The sequence below is a fragment of the Phaseolus vulgaris genome, chromosome 11, assembly GCF_000499845.2.
Source record: "Phaseolus vulgaris cultivar G19833 chromosome 11, P. vulgaris v2.0, whole genome shotgun sequence".
Lineage (NCBI taxonomy): Eukaryota > Viridiplantae > Streptophyta > Magnoliopsida > Fabales > Fabaceae > Phaseolus > Phaseolus vulgaris.
Genome location: NC_023749.2, coordinates 17961212 through 17976261, shown reverse-complemented (window position 1 = coordinate 17976261; position 15050 = coordinate 17961212). Strand labels below are relative to the sequence as shown.

Below are 15050 nucleotides of genomic sequence, written 5' to 3'. Positions count from 1 at the left end.
GGGACACTTTTTTTCCTCATAAGGGTTTTTTAATGAGATCACCCAAATAAAATTCCAGTTATTCAGTTGAGAAATATGTGTGCATTGCAATTAATGAATCTCTCCCTTGAAGTGATACACTAAGAGTAAAGGTAGTTTGGTTTCCCCAATAAGCCGCTCTTGTGTAAGTTCACCAAGGCGAAGAATAGTATGGTTCTCCAGTTAATGAACCTCTCCCTTGAAGTAATGCGCCAAGGTCGGGAATAGTATGGTTCGATGGTGAACCTCCTTCTTGCGCAAGTTTACCAAGGCTGAGAACAGCGTGGTTCAAACGTTAAAAGCCTATCCCTTGACTTTTTATAGCAAGGCCACGGTCAATTACTCAGACCATCCCCTTGACTTTGTACAACAAGGATGAGGTCGGTAAGAGCCATTCAATCGAGTTAGAGACACCAAGACGGGGAAGTACGGTTCCTTAGGGGGCCCCCTCTTGCGTAATAACTCCAGGGTCGAACAACATGGCTCACCAGTTAAGTTCACCCTTACCTTTGTGATGCAGGATCGAGATCAGAAGGATACACTTCTCCCTTGTTTGCAAGCCAAGGTTGAGAGCGGTGTGTTTCACCAATGTTACCAGTGTGATATTCCTGTCGATCTAAGGAGGGTAGGGACGAGATCAACAAAGTCGCCTTACTTCGCGAGTAGAAGATCAAGAACAGTGAAGGGAGTTTACCCTCGAACAAAGGTTGAGCCAGTTAAGGGATCCGCCTCAAGATGCACACAGGAAAACTGAGCAATGGCATCTTGGAACCCCTCCCCGTAAGCATCGGCAACATCATTGGTGAGGTCCTCCTCCGTCTTCTTGAAGAGCTCAACCTTTTCAGCCAGCTCCCCTTCAACCTTCCCCAATAGGACCTCGCATTGGGTGGCCCTCTCCTCCAACTTCGCCATTTTTTCTTGCATCTCCTTGACCTTCTCCTCCAGGTCGACCATGTTGTTACGAAGATACAAGATCTATGCTTCTAGTTGGACATCCTCATGGCTCTTGTCATAAAGTGCTTTCCAGTTCTTAAGGGATAATTCTTCCTCTAGCTCCGCCATCCTAGCCTTGAGTTTTTTCGCTTCTTGGGCCCTACTTAGCGCAAGGCTGGACGCGATTAGGAAGTCCCCGAGGCCTTGGGCCACACGGTCATGGAAGAGATTTCCACTCAAGCTCTCCAACACTTCCTTGTCTTGGAAGCGCTTGAGGATTTGCTGAAGCAACACGGGGAGCTCGGGATGGAAGGCATTTGTTGGCCTTCACGGGTGCTCTCGCCCCCACCTTCGTGAACAATAAGGTGATGCGGGGAGGAGGTGCTTGGGGGTTATCCCTGAAAGCTGAGCTCCCACCAGATACAGAGAGAGAAGGCGCCACGGCTTCTCCCACCCTCTGACAAAGCCCGTGCACATATCCTCGTTGTCCGAGTCAACGGTCACCACCCCTTTCTACCTATCGTCAACAGGGGTCGGTTCGATTGTTTGGGAGGCACAGGTAGCTGAGGTTGGAGGAGTCCTGGGTGTCAAAGTGCCCACACCAGCAGCGGCTGCCCTGCGCTTGGCGAGCAGGTCAGCCAATTTCTTCTTTTTGTCCTTGCTAAAACCCATATCTGCATGAAAACGGCAAAGTCAGTAACAAAGAAAAGGCAAGTCAAATGCAAGCAAGGATAAGATGGGAATGAGAAAAGTATCAATATATTTCTTAAGATTCTTGGGGCTAAACTCATGTTTGAGCAACTCCAATGTACTGAATGGGGTATGGAGTCCAGAAAGGAACTCACATACTCCCCGCACCTGAGGGGGAAGATCCTCGAGACTTTGGGGCCTTTGAAGGTTTGGTTTCTCCGCCCAGTATAGGGAGAACCCATCTAAAAGGGCGGGATCCCTCCGGTTGCTCCGTACCTTGAACAAGTTCTTCTTGAACCCCTTGTAGGATTGTTGGAAGAGCATTAGGAGTACCCTCCCAGCAACGTTGTTGAACCTAACCCACAACTTCTTGGCAGGACTTTTTGCTTCGAAGAAGAAGAGGAAAGCATCCACTAACGGCGTATGGCCAAGATAGTGGCAAAGATGGCAAAGGCCCTTACGAACGCCCAACTGTTGGGATGCAGTTGGGCAGGGGCGACGTTCATCTCTGTTAGGAGCTCTCGCTCGAAGGGGGTGAAGGGTAGTCGAAGCCCGAGCCTTCGAAAAACGGTGGAGTAAATAAAGCAGAAGGAGCCTTCGGGGTATGAGGATTCGTCAGCACACACCGACTCTCCTTCTTGGCAAGCCACTATCCTCACAAACTTACCGTGGTCTTTGCCAAAGACGTGTGATTTATGACAGGTCTATTTTTTCCTATAAGCGGTTATGCTCTCGAGGGAGGTAAAAGTAGAAGTCTCTTCTAGAAGAGCAGCCGACGCCCAATGATACAGGGACTTATAGAAGGAAGCGGAAGGAGGGGAAATTGGCGATGTAGATAGAACAGGGGATGTAGATGAAACCGAACTAGAGCCCGAAGGAAGAGTTGGAGTGGTTTCCTATTGGGTCATCTTAGATAAGAAAGCTAAAAAAGAAATGAAAAAGAGAAACTTTAGAGGAAGAAGGTGGTGTAACTCGACAAAACCAGAGAAAACCAAAAAATAGAGACTCGAAGCATAAACAGAGAAAATGAATGCACAGATAAATGCAGAAAACATAAACAGTCCCAGGCAGTTATATCATGTTATGGACAGTGAAATCATAAAGCAAGAACATTCGTCGAAGAAAAAACATATCTTTGAATGTTGAGGTCCGAAGGTTTGAGGTTTCAGAAGAAAGAAGAGAGAGTGTTTTCGCAGAAATTCTCGAGAGAAATATTTGCTTAAGTAAAAGTGATGAAACACTGACGAGAGCGTAAGAGTTTAAGGGTTTGAACAGTGCACGAAGAAGTTCAAGCGTCAACAAGTCCCAGTCGTTGATCTTGCCACATGTACGCTGATTTAAAAAATGTGGTGAGACGTCACTTCGGTGTACTGTTCACGCCCGTTACCCAGTGCCACGTAGGTCGCCCAACGCGATCACTTAGTCTCTTCATTGAAACAAGTTACAGCTCGAGACTGGGGGGGCTTGTATCCCGACCAGTCCTCGGTCATCGATCCCAGTGACTGACCTCAGACATCGCACACCGGTGCCTGATAGTGGAAGGGGGCCACGTAAGGTAGGCCCCAGACGCACCTATCAGAGGAACGGTTAGTCTTCGGACGTTGGTACCATAGACCCCGATGTTGGAGATCGACATCGACCCTCACCAACAGAGGGAGAGATTGGGCATCGACGGTCTGAACGTTATAAGTGGGCTACGTAAGGTGGATCCTAGAATATCCTAAGTTATCAGGTAAAACATCATATATGAGGGAAGCCTAAGTCACGAGGGATCCATGCACGTGGTGTGTATAGCGCATACAGGCGCGACATGTGAGAATAATCCTTGGAGGCGCTAAGAACCATTAGGGTTAGGGTTTCCAAGGGAAGCTGCATGCATGACACATGAATACTTAGGGCACCCACAAAGCAGATGGCGCCAGAGACTAGGTGCACAAGTTGGTACCCAGGCGGCCACTTTGTTATTCGTTGCACTCCAGTTAAGGGATGTTTCATGTGCCAGATATGCTAAGATTATGTAAATAGCGTCGCAAGGACGTTTCCCAAGGAACCCTAGACAAGGGTAATAACACAAAGGTAAACCCTAGTTTCAACCTATATAAAAGGTGCCAAGAACCCTAGCAAGGTACACTCTTGGTGTTTCTTTGCCCTTATACTGACTTGAGCGTCGGAGTGCAAACGACCGTCAAGGCGCCCCTTTGTCTTTGCAGGTGAGGGTTTCTGATCAAGGAAGTACGATTCTCAGGTTGAGATAGAAGTGCCAAAGGTTGTCGTTCGAGTCCACCGGCAGAGCGAGTCAACCGGCAGAAACACATGGCATGTGACATATGCTACTTTTATAATAATATTTATACTTATGTGTTTGTGTATGTAATCTTTAAGCATATAAGTTTTAAAATCTTATATGTTCAAAATTAAAACATTTAAAGTATAACATTAATCAATTTGGATATGAAGAATAGTTGAGTTAAATTAAGATAATTCTTAGTTTAATAGGATAGTATTAAGGATATAATTTAAAGAAAAATTGATTACCATAATATGAATTAAGGATATAATTTATGTATTAGATTAGGTAGGCATTTAAAAAGGCTTATTCATTAGCTTATTTAGGCTCATTAATTGAAAAATGTCCGCTTTTCTTGGAAATGACTTCTACGTGCATACGTTCAAAGTACTCAAGAAATTTTATGTTAAGAATCATGTTTGTCTAACTCCTTTAAGGATTTTCATAGTAGTATGTTAAAATGTCCATAGATTTAACAATTCCTGGCACAAATACTTTGTTGGTGATTAAAAATTGTACCCAAAAAAACATATAGACCATAAATAGTAGAGTTTTTTCTTTTTTTTGTTAAAGACAAGGTTAATCTAAGAGTATGGCTACTAAAATTTAAGTTTTAGGTCCATCAACAAAAAAATTACTATTTATTTTTATGAGACAAATTTTGTTTTAAATTTTACACCATTGAATCAATCAACCTTATAAGGTGTTAGAGAAAAAAGAAGAAGATAAAAATGGTTTCTATGAAGTGTTTAGCATGTTTTCATTTCCATTCTTCTGTTACCGTGTTCCAAAGTAACCTTTCATTGCTTGTATGTTTTAAGAAAAATATCATATTAGAACTTCTTGGTAAAAAAAAAATGAAAATTAATTTCAATCTATAATTAACACTATCAATAATATTTACATTTCTATCCGATCAGATTTTTAAAGAGTAAAATCATTTTTACTCTTAATATTCTTTATTCTCTATTTCTTCCTTCTGATTTAGTCATCAATCTTGATAAAAACAATTGAGAAAAATGTTTTTCTTAACTAGTTTTACCATATATTAAATTCTGGTGATGTTTGTATACATGTTTTGGGTTCAAGATTCTAGAGAGTTTTCCTGCTCAGTTGAAGTTTCCACTAAAAAAAAAAAAAAATTAGGTAAGAGAAGCTAACTTTAACTTTCAATAGTAGACTAGGCTAGAAGATCTATTGTGGAGGAGACGTGGTCCAAAATTTCAATTTGTCTTACAAGGATGTTATTTGATGAAATTGTTTGATTTTATGTTGTGTGAACATGTATAAATATTAATTTTTGATAGTTAAGTTCTTGAATGTTATGAAATTTTAAATGTTATGTGATTGAATGATATATATTATATATGAATGATGAAAATTGTATAAAATTGATGTCATTCTTTTGCGATAATGTATGAATTATTATTTAATGATACAGTAAGTATGAAAAACATATGTTTAACATAGATCATCTAGCTTCACTGATGATCTAATTCATATAGACTAAGATATTAGATGGTGAGAAATTGATAAAGGAATTCGTACACACTGGATCCTGTTGTAGACATCTAGTATTAGATGTTTGAACTTATCCTAATCTTTCATGTATGGATTATATATTATCTCTGATAGGGGCATACTAAATAAGTCTTCCGAAAGACTATGAATCCATGTATAGTCAACATGATTAAAATGAAATCAATGTATTGGGAATTGAAAGGAAATTGAGGTACTTGGGATTGAAATGAAATAAAGGTACTATGATTGGGATCCATGTGCAATCAGTATGATTGAAATGAAATGAAAGTAGTGTAGATTGAAATGAAAACCAATAATTGTGATTGAAAATAAATTCATGTATGGTTTATATGAATGCTGTAATTGATATTTAAATTTTCTATAACATTTAAAGATTTTTTTGATGAATGATTAGTCTGATTGATATGTATGAATTATGTTGTGAAATTTCTTTTCGTTAACTTAGCTTTGCAGATGTTTGTTTGTACTTCGATAATTGTAATATATACACGAATAGATGTCGACACTGGTGTAGAAAACTTTGAAAGAGTTTAGGATTTTATTTTGGATTTTGGTTCTATAAATATTTGTATTATATAAGTCTTAATCATGTATTAGAAATATTAATATTTTAAAAAATTCTAAGTTTGTTCAGGACTATGTAGAATTATATTGTAAAAGAACACTGGTTGGGATGTTACATCTACTGTATCAAAATAATTATAAATTTTTTTATTTCTTTCCATCTCTCTTCCACTCATCCATCAAGGAAAATTATTTTTTCCACTTTTTTCTTTTTTATTTCTATTTATCTCAGCCGTATATCTTTTCTAATTTATTTTCCTTCAATTTTTATTCATCCCATTTCTTTATTTTCTGTTTCACTCCTCTTCCAAGCAAAATAATGTTTGTTTGCACAATCTGTGCTGCCTGTGTAAACATACGAAAAAACTCATGCCTGTGCAAACAAAGACCACCTCAACCACAAACTAACTTTAACTCAACGTATACGAGACAAGAATAAACGAATTCAAGTTCAAGAATTTAAAGTTATTTTAATAAGAAACATTAGGCATAGCAATTTCTGATTCAATAAAATATGAAAATGTAATTGAGGTACATTGATCAGATTCAAATATCTAACAGCTATTTACTAATAATTGATGAAACTCAATCCGAATGATCTGCCCTTGATTTCCCTCAAATCCCAACTTTTATTTTGTTCTTCAGTTTTTATTCGCCCAATAATATGTAACAAAGTTATTATTCAAATGCAGAAATTTGCATAAGCTTGCTAAAGTTGAGAAGACCAAGAATTTGAATCAACCCAGTTATATGCAATAGGGCTCAAAAAAGCATCAGGAATACCAAAGGAACTGACCAAGGCAAGTGCATGTGGTCGAAGTTCAGCGCAGAGTTTTGGCACCTCTTTCCTCACTGCAGAAGCATCTTCTGTTGACAAGTATCCATATCGAAGAAAGGTAGCATCTTCATCCACACTTATCACAGCATACAACGATCTCAGTAGACCCAACACATTCTACAGAGGAGGTAAATAAAAAACTAAAGAAATCAATAAATGTATCTGTTTCACACTTTTACCAAACAAATAATTGCACAAGAGAGACAAGACACTATATAGCAGGACAAAAACGCAAAACAACATAGTCTCGACAACACACCCTTTTGAAGATAAAACTTTGACTCCTATTTGGACAAGTTTCTCTAACAACACTTCTAAGAAAAAGATTTATAAATAAACTTCTCTCATAAACTAAAATTCACTTATGTATTAGTTTAAATCAGCTTCGTGAAGAAGGTACAATCACTTAATTTCTCCAAAAAAACTAATTTCAACTTATAAATAAATAATTTTAACTTTTGAAAAAAAAACTAATTATCTATTTTTCTTATTTTTTTCCAATAAAATTTTATCGAAAAACTTATCGAAACAAGGTCTTCTTAAATACCACAAAATTGTGTGGATTCCACTTCTTAACAAGTCCAACTAGTGATTTTGTAATTTCTAACCAAATTTAATCAATAGTAAAAAGCATGGTTCAACGGGACCGATTTGACCAGGAACTTTCTTATCCGGTTTGATTGTAGAGCAAAACTAGTAATACATAAACCAGTAAGACCAGTCCAAAAATTGGTCAAACCGGTGAAAAGATCCAATAAAAAATTTATTAAATTACAATTTTAACCTTTATTTCTCAAGAAACAAAATTAACCTAAATATTAGTCACTTCTTTATTCTACATATAAATGTTATTATTAATAAATCTTGATGTATTTTATTGAAATTTCAATTTAAGCATGATACACTTATTTTTTTTAAACCTTTATATATATTTGAAATGTTAAGCGCCTATAATTTTTTATTTATTTTAGCTTCTAGCATCATAAAATTACGATATTATATATTTTTAATATTATTGTGTATTTTTCATTAATTTTATCAATAACGGTTCAATTCCAGACCTCAGTTAAACGAACCATTAAACCTTTATATATATTTGAAATGTTAAGCACCTATAATTTTTTATTTATTTTAGCTTCTAGCATCATAAAATTACGATATTATATATTTTTAATATTATTTTGTGTATTTTTCATTAATTTTATCAATAACGGTTCAATTCCAGACCTCAGTTAAACGAACCATTAAACCTTGATCCAGTGCCATAACTGGTTCAATGACTGTTCCAGATTTAAAGACAATGGTAAAAACCATGTTATAGAGAGCGTTTTACTAGTACTATTTTACAGAAAGAATATTCAGCAAGAAATAATATGATTTACCTTCAATGAACCAGCTGGTAAAGTTGACACGGCATCCATGAACGTTTTCAGTATTGCTCGTTCTGAGAAAGCTCTGCCCAAGTCCTCTGCTAGCTGATAACTCTGGAATAGAAAAGTGTTCCAAAGCGTAAGACAATGAAAAGATGGAAGGAAAAAGTAACAAAACCAGGTAGAATCCTCACTAGAATGAAGGCAGACTCTTTGCTTTCTCCACGAGATTGATATTCTGAGACCTCTTCAGCAAAGCGCCTCAATAGGTCCCGCTCTCTTAGGTGGAACAGATCAATCTGTGTGAGTGAGAGGTAAGGTAAGAAACAGATAGAAGCTTCTATATGGCTTCTCGAAATTTCAACAGGTACAATCAAATGATTACCTGAAATTCACTGCTCCTAATGATTGGACTTGTTACGTGAGATGGGATAATAGGTAAAGGTTTGTTCATGTGCTCTAATCCCAAACCACTGAAAGGTTTGTTTTGCTTCTGACATGCTACGTTTTCTGCAAAGAGTGCCTTGCTAATCTGAAATGAAATGAAGAACCCGTGAACAACCATTGACATTCAATAAAATGGACAGAACAAATGCCTAAATTTGACACGAATTTCCATGCAACTTTTAAGTCTTCAAGTGAGCAAGCAAAAAATAGTAGTTAGAAAGTCTATTTAAAAAAGGTTATCCTATATAAGAAAAGGAAAATGGTGGGTTCTAGAAGCCCAAAGTCAACTATACAATTAAAAACAAAATATAATAAATTACATTTCATCAAATATCTCTATTAAGAAAGAAAAACAGATTCTGTCTCTAACACAATAAAAGGGCACATGAGACTCCCTCTATGCAGGGTCTTGGGAGGATAGACATACAGTCTTACCCCCGCAACCAGGGCTGTTTTTACCTCTAGTATTTATCGTTTAAAATTTCTTTAGGTTCAAGTCTGACAAAGGATACACTAACCAATACCTTTTGTGAGAAATCTCAATTAATAAAAATCAAAAGTAACAAGGATCAAAATTCTAACACCTGAACAAAAAGGTTTAAATACTAATTTTAGAAATCAATCAAACCAAAGTCAAAAGTCTTTTGATGAAGGCCCATCTAGTATCCTAAGTTGGATTCTGTATAACTATTTCATAATAATTATTACTACCACTGCTTAAAAGTAAAATGTAAATAAACTAATACAACTTATTAGGATCCAATTAATGTTTTGCACAATGCAACCAGCTCATCATATTTCCTGGGTTTGAAATTAAAAATCTCGTGCTCAGTTATTATTCAAATTTCATATTTAACAGAATACTCAATTTACCTGCTGCATCAGAACATTGTTGTCCCCCTCAAATGTCGATTGCACATCGAATTCACCCATGAAATGACCAACACGATTTTCAGATTTAACTCCTTGGCCTCCACAGGCTTCACGACATTCCTAATTCAAGCATTAATAGGACCTTAGGGAGGGCTAAGGCATATACTAATATTATCTATCAAACCCAAAGAAAAAACTTACTTGGAGAGTACGCATATTATTCCAAGTAAAAGTAGCCTTGTATGCACTAGAAATAATATGAATTGCTTTGTTTGACTCAGGTGTTCTTTTAACATACATCATTTTGAGATCATTTGCGGAAAAACTCATTGCATATCTGTACAAAAGTGTAAAGAAATGAACATAAAAAGGTATTTATCTTGGGCCATTTATATACTAAAACGATTAAACTAGGATATCCACATGGGAAAATGACCTCTGAACTATTGTAAAAATTAACTAATCCAGTAATATTGAGCATATTTTTAAAGATTCTTTGTCTTGACATTTTGGTGAGAAAAGCACAAGGCATCTTACTTTCAGGAATATATAGAAAAATGACATACCTAAGCTTCAATCCCATAAAGAATTGAATCATTTTTATTTTTGAGGTCTGATGAAATAGATATCAAAATGCCTGTAATTAGATGACTTACACCTTTGCAAGTAGAGGTAACAGACGTTGTTGATGACTAGGGTAATCAAGCAGTAAAACTTCAGGTCCATTTGGTGTAATGGAGAATGCCCGCCTTGTCAGAGCATATCTTATAGCAATGGCCAAGCTAATCTAAGGATAAATAAATGGCATGATAAGTTAAGATATCAAATTTGGAATGAGTTAGTTAAATGCACAGAAAAGAAAAAACACAGACAAACGTGAAATCTACAAATATAGATGGTCGCACTACCTTGGACATGTAAACAGCACTAACAGCAATAGTAACGCGACCAGTGGTCAAAGGGGCTAAGAAAGCAGCAAACCTCTGGAGCAAGAATGACATACAACAAAAGATATGTGAACAAGCTTTCCGAAGGGAATAAAGAAGACCACAAGGAGACCAAAGGGAATATCATCTCTCTGGAAAAGCAAATCACCTGATCAATATTTTTTATTGCACTCAAATATTCACCAGTTGGGGAAACATCAGCCACAGAATTCAACAAATTCTCCCGAGGTATCCTCACATTATCAAACCTGAGGACCCGTGTCCAGTGTTTCTGAGTTCATTAATTTATATAAAATTCATTTTTCAGGCGCAACTTGTTTGAAAAAACATATATTACCAGATACGGCCATTATCAACTCCATTTAAACCAGTTTTGTGACCACAATCAGCTATTCGGATGTTTGGACATATGTTTCCATCTGAATCCCTGATTTGGGCAATGAATGCATGCACCCCTTGATTGCTTCCATTTATATTGAGCTGTGAAAAGACTATAGTATGTGTTGCATGCTGAATAAAAACACAAGTTAATAATATAGGGTTAATATATACAAAGTTGGAGCAGGAGAAAAATGTGAGCACCCAATATTATCGTGTCTAGGCTTTTAAATAATTATCATGTGTACAAAAAGAATCATTACATTTGCTGCACCACCAATCCAATACTTCTGACCCGATTCACATGGAGTATTGATGACAAATTCTCCAGTGTTTGAATCATAAGTGGTGATTGTTTCAATTCCTCGCACCTGTAAAAATTAGTGTGCAAAGAATTATTAAAGGTGACAAGGCAAAATCATAATAAATTACATGCGGACAAAATGAACCCCAACTAATTTAGCAACCTTCACATACATTACTTCCATGGCCCAACTCAGACATAGCAAAACAACCCTTCATGTCATAGTTTTCAGTGGCACTTAACCACTTGTCATGATGGCGCTTGGTTCCCAAAAACTTCACGGCCCCACCCCTGAAACCCATTATTCATCAGAGATAAGACAGTGAGTTGATACATGGTGCGCGTCAAGAAAGAATCCATCATTCATTTTTTTGTTTTCCAAAATGCCGCACTAAAAATGTACGAAAGGGACAATAAGAGAAATTAAACTAGTTATTTATGTTTCAATTCCTCCAAGAGCTTGCTTGCTTGTCTGGCAAAGGATGTGTTCCTTAGAAAGATCAGGTATGTGCTAACAATCAAAACTTTCCTTTACAAACAGAATGTGAACACTTGAATTCACCCTTCAGAACCCTCTCCCAGCCATAATACACACAATATACAAAATCAAGGCTTGGTCTCACGAATGCAAGACCATCAAGTTTTCTTCGTCAAGTATATAGTTGGATTTAAACTTAAAATTCTGTGATTGAAAAGCAACCCTCTTATAGGAAAAGTATAGAAACATGTGGTGTGAGCTTTGTCAGATATTAAAACATTCATAACCCTTCACATTTGGTTTCAAACATAAAACCAGTGTCACTAAACCAAGTCATAAAAGTTTAAGTGTTGCCGCGTCAATCATTTTAAATAAAAGTTAGCTTGAAAAAGGTACTTTAGGGACCAACTTGACATCGTTATCTAACTTTTACCAACTCACAGAAAAAGGATAAATCACGTTTGTCCTCCAAAAAATTGTTTGGTAAAGGATTTGCAATCCATTAATCACATTACATCAGTACCACCATTACCAGTATTCAATACAGCATTATTCATAACATTAGTATATCCTCTATCATTGCAGGTTGGTTACTAATCAGCAGCACAGGTCTAGTTTACAATGTATTTAGAACAACTCAATGAATTCAACAACTTCATGCATTTGGAACTTTTGTACACAGCGCTGAGAAGTGAAGGAATTGCAGTAATAACTTTTTCAATTAAGAACAACTCACTAGATTTAGTAGATTTTTGAGGATATGGTTGCCTGTTCAAAGATTATTGGCACCAACTACTTTTTTATTTTTATTTTGGATCAATATCAGTGACACAATTCAACCAACGATAAACCTAACTTGAATTATATATCTACGAAACAATCAAATCCAAATCAACAAAATGTTGAACAGTGTGTGTATAAGAAGACCAAACGACAACCTCTGCCGCACTGCTAAACACTCTCAGGACAAAAAAGTTATTTACCCAAGAAAAAATGTGGAAACATGGAGAAAGAAAACAAAAACATAACCTAAAAGAGAGCATTATCACGTTAGAGACTACGGTTTAGTGTGGATAAAATCTAGAACCGTTAATATGCTATTCTCTTCCGAATATAGAGCTTTTTCAAGTAGAAAACTTCTCCAAGACCCTTTTAACGTTGTAGCTATGCACACGCTATTTAGGAGAGAGTAATTCTTTTCAAGCATGTTTGGATAAACTTCAGCATAAATAATTCTTTGAGGAAACAAATAAAATGAACTTGGTAAAATAATTTTTTCCAGAAGTTAAAAATAATCTTGTAGGAAAGCTAATAAAAATTATTTGTGCAAATTAATTTATGCATAAACTAAATTTAGTATATGGAATAATCATATAATTTTTTTTACTTTCTTCTCCCAAAAGTACTAATAAAGAAGTATAATCTGACGGTTGTCCTATCTATGGTTTCTGATGAGTTGATAATATAACACTATTCAAACTACCAATGCATAGAAATTAAGCTCTAAATAGAATTCTCAATACTCTCAAGAAGAAGACGATAGAAAAAGAAAAGAGACAATAGAACCAACCAGAGGAAGTAGTGAACACCAAGCTTAACAGCAAGGGAGTGATCGTACATCCCTAGAACCTCATGGAGCGCGAGTTTCCTCAACTCTTCCTCCGGGGCCTCGCCGGTGAGCCACCCTCGGAAAACCCCTCTCTTCACAAGATACTCGATGCGCTTCAAGGTGGCTTCGCGCTGCTGCTCCATGGACTGGTTGTAGTCTGGGCAGACGAAGATTCTGCCGGCGCGCTCGCGGCGGTTGAAGAGTGCGCTCTGCACGATGACGGAGAAGAGCCAATCGCGGTCCTCCAGATTGTGCCCGTCCATCAGCCTCCGCATCTCCCGCGCGTCGAACGCGAAATCGTTGGAGAGCTCGGGAGGGGAGTAGCTCAGACAGCGATGGGGGTGCAGAACGGAGGAAGGAGGCGGTGCGCGACGGAGGAGGTGGTTGGTGAGGATCTCGGTTCGGCGGGAGACGCGGTGATCCATGGCGGGAGAACTGGGGAATGGTGAAAGGGACGTTGACGGGCCAAAACTCAGTAAGTCTATGAGATCTTTGAGAAATAAATTATATATATATATATAATGTATTAAAAAACGTGTTTGAAAATGTTAATATTTTTCCAACCACATAGTCTAAATGATTTCGTAAATGCATGTTTAAAGGAAATTAATTAAAATTATTAAATAAAATTTTGATTCTAATTACAAATTTTTTTTTATTTTAATTAGAGGTTTAATGATACTTAATATTTATTTTTTATTACTACAAAAGATCCTATAAAAAATTACTTTATATTATTTTAGTTAAATAATATAAAATAATTACTTTATAAAACATATTTCTTTCGTCTTATTTTTTACTTTATTTATTATCTCTATTTTTTTTATTACATCACATCTTTTATTGTCTTTTTCTTTATTTTTAATGTAAAAATGTTGGTAATACATATTTATATGCGGGTTCTTCTATTAATTGAAATTTATACAATTTAAATTTTTGTTTTTGTTACTTTTACAGTGTCTTTAACAAGTCCCTTTTCTATTTTATAATTTTTAAGAAAATTTCTCCCCCTGTCTTTAGCTCTTCTCCTCCCATATAATCTCATTTTAAGATTTATCATTATTACTAATTTTATATTAAAGTCACACTTAAACATTTAAGTTTTACTCGAGGTCATTGAATTTCTTTCAATTTATCATAGTAGCTCATTTCTAGACCATACTCCAAAATTCTTAATTTATTTATTTTTTATTACTTTATTATAAAGACAACTTTAATGTTGATTAATCTTTGTCAAAAAATCTAATTGATCACTTTTAGTGTGATTTTTCCTTTTAACTAAAATAGACAAATGCATGAAGTCGATTAAACTATTATAAAACTTAACAAAAAGAAATCGATTGACAAAACTTAAATATTTGAATAAATAGAATTGAAGTGGAATATTCTAAATTGTACTGGACAAAGCGCTCAGGGCTTAGTGCTTAGTGATCGGTGTTCTTGCCGGTTGACCTGTTCGCCGATTGACTCTAATGACAAGTTCTAGCTCCGTCTGTCTCTTCTGGAATTTGTTATGCGTCTTGTTGCACTGGAACGCTGCTCCGTTGAAACAAAGGGAGTTCTACCTGTTGATTGCACTCTGACGATCAAGTCAGTACCGGACTCATAAGAATCAAGAAGTAACAAGTTTCAGTCTTAGAAACAGCGTACCTTCATCTGGGATCTCAAGTCCCTTTTAATAGCTTACCTCTTGTAATAGCTTTCCCTCATGAGAATATAATCTCAACTGAAAGTGTACCGACCAGTCCTCGGGCGTAGTTTGACCGCTAGTA

At 36.3% G+C, this 15050-nt stretch overlaps 1 protein-coding gene across 1 annotated transcript; it reads right to left on the bottom strand.

Annotated features, from left to right (window-relative positions):
* Positions 1 to 6517: 6517 nt before the first annotated feature.
* Positions 6518 to 13810, bottom strand: LOC137818746 (acyl-coenzyme A oxidase 3, peroxisomal-like). The gene is made up of 13 exons (XM_068622341.1): positions 13240 to 13810; positions 11365 to 11482; positions 11151 to 11258; positions 10847 to 11019; positions 10658 to 10757; positions 10471 to 10545; positions 10219 to 10349; positions 9764 to 9899; positions 9563 to 9682; positions 8628 to 8774; positions 8437 to 8541; positions 8255 to 8356; positions 6518 to 6989 (listed from the first exon to the last, which is right to left on the bottom strand). The coding sequence occupies exons 1-13, from the start codon at positions 13701 to 13703 to the stop codon at positions 6744 to 6746; spliced, it is 2025 nt and encodes a 674-aa protein (XP_068478442.1). The 5' UTR covers positions 13704 to 13810; the 3' UTR covers positions 6518 to 6743.
* Between the last annotated feature and the right edge of the window lie 1240 nt (positions 13811 to 15050).